The 8206-nt window shown below is 44.0% G+C and overlaps 1 protein-coding gene across 2 annotated transcripts; it reads right to left on the reverse strand.

Moving 5' to 3' along the window:
• Window positions 1-485: 485 nt before the first annotated feature.
• Window positions 486-7783, reverse strand: smcr8b (Smith-Magenis syndrome chromosome region, candidate 8b). 2 transcript variants are annotated; one of them, XM_080029676.1, is made up of 6 exons: window positions 7256-7783; window positions 6034-6446; window positions 4628-5379; window positions 3754-4185; window positions 2759-3281; window positions 486-2377 (listed from the first exon to the last, which is right to left on the reverse strand). In XM_080029676.1, the coding sequence occupies exons 1-6, from the start codon at window positions 7439-7441 to the stop codon at window positions 1930-1932; spliced, it is 2754 nt and encodes a 917-aa protein (XP_079885802.1). In that variant the 5' UTR covers window positions 7442-7783; the 3' UTR covers window positions 486-1929. The 2 variants fall into 2 exon arrangements, with proteins under 2 accessions (XP_079885802.1, XP_079885801.1); XM_080029675.1 differs by having other exon boundaries at window positions 3754-4209.
• Between the last annotated feature and the right edge of the window lie 423 nt (window positions 7784-8206).

Here is an 8206-nt window from a genome sequence, read left to right on the forward strand (position 1 = left end):
GCTGAGGTTCAATGTGACACACACTGAGGTGGCAGTTCTGTGTCCTCCAAACTGCGTCTAAAACCAATCTTCATTGTTATTCAGCATTTGATACATTGTATAGACACTTTATATTGCTTCATTCTTTAACGAGTTGATCAGTGATTGTTCAGGATGCTGATGGTCTTAACTGGATTTAAGTTTAATTCTGCACTGTTCGATTCTCTTTTTATTGTCATTTAGGTGTTGTTTGTTAATTACTCTTGAAATACTTTAGGATATTAAATTGTTTTTAATGTCTAGTGATTGTAAATTATGTTATGTTGGTAAATAAAAGTGTAAAAACATTTTTTATATGGCTTTGGCCAAATGTGTTCAAAAGAAAAATAAAGTGTTTGTTGATCTGTATTGTTGAATCATTGCTCAATTTCGAATCCCAGTGTAAAATATATGACTTTATTTTCAGAGAACATTTACAACACACTTAAATTGGCTCGTATCTGCATCAATAAAGTAATAAAATCACATCGTTAAACATAGGGAAAATGCTGTTAAGAGTTTTTACACCTGTGTTGTAGAGAAGAAATCACATGGTCTATATATTTGACCTCAAGCTAGCTGTATTCTGATGTTCACAGTTCGAATCCACCGCAGTATTTCTGCTGCCCAGATTGTAAAAATCTGCACCACCCCAACTCCACAAAAACGTATTTTTTTTTCAAATGTCTCAAAACACTTTTCCAGGTAACCATGAGCTCACATGTTTAGCTGATGTCAACAGCACCTCTAGTTTAAGCTTTGTTAGGAAGGTCTTACGGAAGCCAAGAACGGCCATGCTTGCAATAATGTGTTTATATAGAGAATGACTTAAAAGGCAGTTTTCTTGAGATCACAGGATAATTATGGAGGTCTTGAATAATAAAACAGGAAACAGCCTTTTTCCCCATCAACATAAGGAAACGTTTTTGTGATAAGGGTTTATCAAGATAACTAGATTAACTCATGACCTCAAGATTTTGGAATTTAATTTTGGTAATTAAGAAACCACGTGTTTTCTTATAAAACAAGCTTTGTTATCTAGAGATTAAGAGATAATTAACATATGAGGAGACAACCTTTTTGTCTCTTCGCAAGAAAACTAGCTTTGTTTTCTCAGGATTATGAGATGAATAACTTATCACAAGTTTACAGCATTCAAAAATAATTGCACAAAAGGCTGTTCTTGGCTTCCGTAAGGTGACACTGCAGACTAATACTGAGATGTTGGATGGGTTAATTACATCAACATATTTTTACTTTACAAAAAAAAATCGATTGAAAACATTTTCTTGTTGCAATTTTGTTAAATTGTAAAATAACGTCAGAACCCATTTTAAACTGCAGCCCAGATGGATTTTGATTGATGGATGTTCAATGACAGCTTCAGACAGGTGTTTTTGTAAAAGTGAATTATGTTCACAGAGCACTGAGATCTGCAAACTTAAAGCAACAGTACCCTGCTGATTTAACAGTAATCTCAGATCTGGCTGCTTAAATTGTACAATATTTATATGTGGCTCAATTATCTTAAATTCCATAAAATGCACACATGATTTTGTAATATGACTTCAATTTTAAAATATCATACTTCATAAAACAATTTTAAAAAGTCCAGTGCTTCAGCTGTGGAGCTGTCCACAGTTTAAAAGTATTGGTGCCAGTGAGACACTATTGCAATTCATGTCCAGTAATCCAGAACGACAGGACCCACAGTCTCATGAAGTAAAAACATGCATACACACTAACATCTAACACTGCAGATAAAAACAAACAGGCCTGAGATTTATATTGACAGTGGCTGGTGACATAACTCACATAACATCAGTCAGAATGTGAATAATCAGTCCATTTGGTTGTAGGTATTGGAACAGACTTCATGTCTTTATGATCAGTCAATTGTTCATCCAGTGTTTATGCAGCATATGTATTTCTGTGCAGATTCGCTGAGCAGTAAGAGAATCTTAAAACCGGCGGTCCACGTCCCGCGTGGCGCTGTTTGATGAGGTCAGACAGGAAATGCATCACTCTCAAATCGTCCTCACTGCTGCAGAAGCCTCGCGTGAACAGGAAGTCCCTCTGCTCTTCACCACTCGTCCCTCCAGCAGTGATTGGAGCTCGTAAAGCAGGATAGAATGTGTAGAGCAGAGCCTGGTTGGCCAGCGCTGTCAGGCTGCTCTCCAGCTGCAGCAGGTAGGTGATGCCCCGGCTGATGCCTGTGTGAGGGGCAGACAGTCTGCTGAGCAGAGAGCCGCAGTATGAGGGAGCCTGCAGCGTCCTCTGGTCCAGGTCCAACAGAGACACATAGCGACTGTAGCGAGGCAGAGAGAGGAGGATGCTGGACGAAGAGCTGGACGAAGATCTGGTCAAAATAGGAGTTTATACGTTTTCATTTGTACTTATTGTCTCAAAACACAAGATAAATCTCTGCCTATGTAAGCAGCTATGTAAAAGTAGGCTTTAAAACTGGATACACATATTATTTTTTAACTTTCCAATTAGGACATTATGGCAAAGTTGCAACAAAGAGAAAAGTCTACAAAAACATACCAAATATTAATGTTTAAAAAAATATTCATTGTTGGTATTTATTTACTGTGTAAGGTATTTATTTAATGCCCTTCATTTCCTCTGTGTGACACTTAACAAAGGGCCCAGTCAAATAAAAGCATCAAATTAGTCATTTGGTAATGAAATGGACTATATATAAAGTAAGTTTCAATTTCAGTGGTTTGTGCAGTACCTGTGTATTCCTATGAGTCTCCAGGTGAGCAGGTCGGTGAGCTGAAGCGGCGAGGTCAAACACGGCATCACAGCGTTTCCATCGGGCCCCGGAGCCGGCAGAAAGAGACTCAGACCGTCCACCAGCTTCCTGACCGAAGTCATGTCTCCTCCGATGACGACCAGCGGCCGGCCGGTCAGGAGAGAGAACAAGGCATGCTGGGAGAATGAGTTCTGTTTGAGGAACCTGAGGGCTCTGAGTCCGGCCTTCCGTCTCCTCTTCTTGTGTGAGAGGAGGGCGCTGCTGCTGCTGCTGCTGCTGTGGTTGCTGTGTGGGGGAGAGGGCTGATCCACCGAGCCACAGAAGCTGGTGCAGTCTGATGCTTCGTCCACACTGTGCAGCCTGAGAGGAGAGCAGGGAGGAGACCACCGGTCCACCTCAGCCACAACAACAGACGGGGCGAAGTCCACATGAACTACTGGGACCGACCGCACCGTCCCATGGACTTTAGACCAACCAAGAGTCGACTCCACTGCTTCTTCAACTAAGGACAGCATAAAGGACATTTCTGCTTTATTACAAACCTGGGTCTTATTTTCATAGTTTTGTCCCTAATTCCTATCAGCAAAAATAAAACTGTGCCAAGTTATTACCGATGTATTCATTCATACACACACGTTTCTATGGGGCAAGAGACGTGAGCGGTCAGACAATCTGACCGGTTTCAATCAAACTCATGTGGAAGAGGAAGCAAAGGTGGTAAACAACCAAAACTATTCGCCAATCAACAAGTACGGAAAAAACAAACTTGAGACCCTCTCTCTCTCTGTTCTTAAAAACAGAGCTTTATACAAATGGTCTCCCCTAAACAACAGAATGACTCCTGTGGAAATGTCTATAAACTACAGTCTAAGGAGATCTTTAGCAATTTTAGAACAAACAAAATAAATGTGCAAAAAGTGTTAAATCGTGTTTAAAAGTGTATTTAAGCACGATTACTGGAGCAAGTGTATTACCTTGCAATGGTTCTGGCATCTTCTCAGGACCGTCCTCTTCGTGGACTTGATTGCTCTTCAAACACTCAATGCCCTGCTCTTCTTTGACGATGACCTCACCATTGACGGTTATGGGCTTTAAGGATTTCGGTCTGTCATCTTCCTGGACAGGCTCTTCCTTTCCATCCCCATTTACTAAAGTAGTTCCATTAAAGGTCTTCTCGCTCATCTGTACCTCCTCCTCCTCCTTCTCAAAGCCGTTAGTGAGAGGCTGCTGCTCTGCTTCTTCCTCTGTGATGGCGGTGAGATCATCAGGAAAGATGGACTCCGTGGTACTCAGCACCTCGATGCTGTCCTCACTGTTGGCTCGCTGGGCGCATGCTCTGATGCGCCTGAAACCCCCGTCCAGCGATGCCCGTCTGTAAGGTCCGTCAGACATCCAGACCGCTGATTCTGTAGAAGAGAGTGAACCGTCAGCTGGTGAGGTTGTAAAAAGAACCAATGGGAATATTGTAATGTAAAAAAGACAGTAGGTAGATTTATCGGTGCATTAAAATGTTCAATTGTTTAGTTTATCCTTCAATCTGTAAAAAATAAATGCTCCCCTTGTGACATAATATAGGGAAGGAATCTGAACAGGGTGTTTGAAACCAGGTTTTCAGAAAAGGTGGAGAAAAAAAGGAGAGAGGGTTGTTTTTTCTCATACTTTGGGAGTCTGTATTCACACGGGACCAATATTAATGTTCAAAAATCACGAATAAAGGGCATTTTGCATAATACAATAGATGACCTTTAAATTAATTGTGAAATGTGTGTGAAAAGACACCACATCCCATAGGTTAAGGTGAAATCTCTACATTTTATAGACCATCAGCTAACCGTTTGGTTGCCTTACCTCTGCTGTCAGATCCGGCGACGTCGTGCAGCGTGCGATAAGACTTCTCCGTCCCTAGCACCTCGATGCTGTCGCTGCTGCTCATGCTTCCTGTCATCTCTGTGGCCATGCTTGGCTCGGTAGGAGTCACCGTCCCGGCTTCTCCCGCCTCCAGTTTGATGGGGATCTCCTCCACACAGGAGTAGAAGGACTCCAGGCTCATGGGCCCAGACTGGCCCAGCTCGGCCTCTGTCTTACTGCCCTGTGGCGCACTGTGGAGCTCTGTCTCTGCGCTCTCCTCCTCCTCTCCCTCCTCGGGGCTCCACAGCTCAAACAGGAAGTCTGTGAGCGTGTGTCTCCTGGACAACCAACGGGTGATGTTGTCGGTTCGCAGGACGCTCCTGTCACCACGGAGACGGCGCTCTGTGTCGGCGAGCTGCTCCTTCATCAGAGACAGGAAGTAGGTGTTGCAGAGCTCCGGCAGGGACTTGAGGCGGCGCTCGGCCCGGCAGGAGGAGAGAGAGGGGGAGAGGGAGAGGGAGAGAGAGAGAGAGGGGGAGAGGGAGAGGGAGGGTGGATCAGGGGGCACAAACAGGGTCGGGTCAGTCAGGCTGTCGGCTGGGTCATACGGAAGGAAGTCAGGCTGTTTCAGCTTCCTGTTCGGGTAGGAAGTGACCTGGCGAAGGAGGTCTCTGTGATTCAAGATGGAATGCTCCACCGCTTCAAGCTCATCTGGAAGATCTGTCTCCTGCAGCAGAGTGGACCGTGTGTACCTGAAACAGTCAAGAGATGGATCAATTCAAGTCAGAGCACTTAGAGAGTAACTTATCAGCAGGCTGAAAAGCAGCGTTTCACTGCTGGCTCTGTGGAGCTCGGTCTGAAGTGAGATCTGTTGCACCTGTTACCACAGCCAACAGTGATGACACCAGGTCCAGGAGTAGGCCTACACCTGGACTATGAGAGTCTGTGTTACATACATGTAATCAGGGACTCATATTTACAAGGGCCCAACCTAACTGTATGACTGTATGGAAGCTTGGACCAAATGCACTTGCATAATGACGCATGATAATGCCCGTTTGTACCTGCAATGGGAATGGAGAGAAAATGTTTAGGAGGGAAGTGTAACGTGACCGTACCTTTAGTATGATAAATACTTAATTCCCATTCTCAACAGGTGCAAAATGCTGAACACTCTAACACAGTCCTTTGAACAGGTGTAATCAGTCCAAATCAGTGAATTGACGTGTGTGGGTGGATCAATATCAGAGATGGGGGGGAGAGAGGGGTGTGGATACATCTGTAATAAACCAATATCAACCAAGCAGCCTGTGGTAAATGGGGACGTATGAGCCATGGTCTAATAGGCCTATACATAGGAACATATCGGTTTTGGTATTTCATCAAAGCACACAGCCGGTTCTTACTCGAGCTCTTGTAATTTCCTCTGCAGCTCCAAAGAAAAGGCCTGTCTGTTGCCCGTCTTGAGGCTTTCAGCGGCCTGGGAGAAGCATGTGGACAGCTCCGAGAAGTTCTCCATCAGCTTGGCCTGGTCGGAACACACGTAGGCCACGCAGAAGGGACGCACCATGCCCCGCGCCTCCAGGTCGTACAGGGTCATGTGATGAACGTACGCAAACGCGTCGTCAGCCGAATCCCCCAGAATGACTTTGGAGTCCTCGCTGAAGTTGAGGCGCGGGCCGGAGGAAGGGTGATGGGCATGGCCGGGCCCGGACGCCTGGTAGTCCACCGACATGATGCGAACTGAGAAGTGGTTGAGATCAAACGATCCGATGACCCTGGGGTTGTCCGGTATCGTCAGCACAGGCTTGGGTCCCACCTGCAAACGTACAGCAGAGATTTGTAAGAACAGAAAAATACTGAAAAAGTCGAACAACAAAATGGATCTAAACTATTATGGCAATCTATTAATCATGTTTAAGCATATATCTTATATTAGTGAGTGTTTTATGAACTGTCTGCGTGGAGGCATTTTCTGTTCCTCATCTTGTGATGAGTAGGCTATGTGTCATTTTTTTATGTCTCTCTTGCCAAAGAGATATTTATCTCATGGAAACTTCCTCATAAAATAACTTTAACTCAGTATCAGTTGCAACACTGTAACCAAGATAAAAACTGAGCTGTAACATTTTTTTTCAGTTGAGAGATGTAGCAAATTAATCACACGTGTATCGAAAAACAGAAGTAAAATATAGTAGAGTTTCTAGTAAATAAAGCTTCCTTGGATTTTCATGAACTTAATCACTTTATTAACATTAAAATGAATTAACTTATAAGAAAAAGAAAAAAAAGGCTTAATGCACACATATAAAAGTTGTTTGGTCAAAATAATTATGCAATGCACATCAATATTATTTGTGAATCCTTGAAGGTTACAGAAAAACATGATGTTTTACAAATTCGGAATTGTAAAAGTGGAAAGTGAAATATGCTATAGCTAATCAATCCTAAAACAGTAGGCCTATAACATGTGTTTGTTTGTAATTTTCTTAATGTAGACTAAAGCACTTAGCTGCATTTCTTGCAAAATAGGTGCCTAGTATGCGTAACAAGTGCTTATAATTAAATCAGTGTCAAAGTAGACATGTCCAAACTTTAAAAAAAAACATATCCTACAGACACACGCACCTGCTCGGAGAATTCAGCCACCAGAATGAAGTCTCTGTTAAAGTGAGCAGAGGTGGTCCAGGGGTTGGACGGGTGTATGAGGGGGACAGAATACTCTTCGGGGAGAGCCTCAGACTCCCGGACCTCCTCTGCTTCCCCAAAGCCCTCGGTGCCGGTGAAGGCCAGCAGGTCTGGAGACCCGATCATCTTCACGCAGTGACGGGTCCAAAGCAGGTCCAGACCCCCTGGAGGGGAGCAGATGTCAAGCTCGCGCGCCGAACATCGCCATGTTTCGGTGCCGCTCGGCCTCCGGCGGGTGAGTCAGCTGTTCGGACAGGACGCTACTACAACAACAACCGGAGAGTTAAAAACTTGTTGCGCAGTTGTCCAAAGTCATGAGGCGACCGCCACTGAAGCTGCACCGAAATAAAAAGCCCCTTCCTTTCAACAACAACAGTCACGTAAACAAGTTTTAAGGAACCGACTTCAGAGAAAATGTAACGGAGAAGCGAAACTTCCTTTGCTGGAGGGCGGTCACACGGTGATCTGTCCCGGGATTTGTCTTCCTCCTTTTAAGAAATTTGCAAAGCCAACTTTCAACCGTAAACTTCAACGACCGGCGAACTGAAGCCTCTCACTACTACACCCATATTTAGCCATGTGACAGACAGACGGCCGGCTTGAGACGCGCCAGCGCCGCTCTCCTCGTTTGTGAAAGCTGCGCTTCATGGAAAAAAGCCGGAGATCCGTAGTCAAGTCCAAGACATACACAATGACGTAGACTTCCGCTTAGTTTCAAAGTAAAATATATTTTAATTAACATCCGCTGGAAATGTTATCATCACTGTGTTCCATATCCAACCATACTTTTTCTTTTTGAGCACCGGCTTTGCTGAAATTTAGTGCCCAAATGTCAGTTGTAAAACTGATAGTTTATGTTTTAGGGGGGAATTGATTCAACTTTATGATCAT

Source organism: Ammodytes marinus (assembly GCF_949987685.1).
Source record: "Ammodytes marinus genome assembly, chromosome: 6".
NCBI lineage: Eukaryota > Metazoa > Chordata > Actinopteri > Uranoscopiformes > Ammodytidae > Ammodytes > Ammodytes marinus.

Excerpts from the sequence above, each read along its gene's own strand:
- smcr8b (XM_080029675.1), bottom strand. The coding sequence starts at position 7,441 with ATGATCGGGTCTCCAGACCTGCTGGCCTTCACCGGCACCGAGGGCTTT. Across the intron at positions 6,447-7,255 it reads TGGCTGAATTCTCCGAGCAG|GTGGGACCCAAGCCTGTGCT; the intron begins GTGCGTGTGTCT and ends GTACGTTTGCAG. Across the intron at positions 4,210-4,627 it reads CGCCGGATCTGACAGCAGAG|CTGACGGTTCACTCTCTTCT; the intron begins GTAAGGCAACCA and ends CAACCTCACCAG.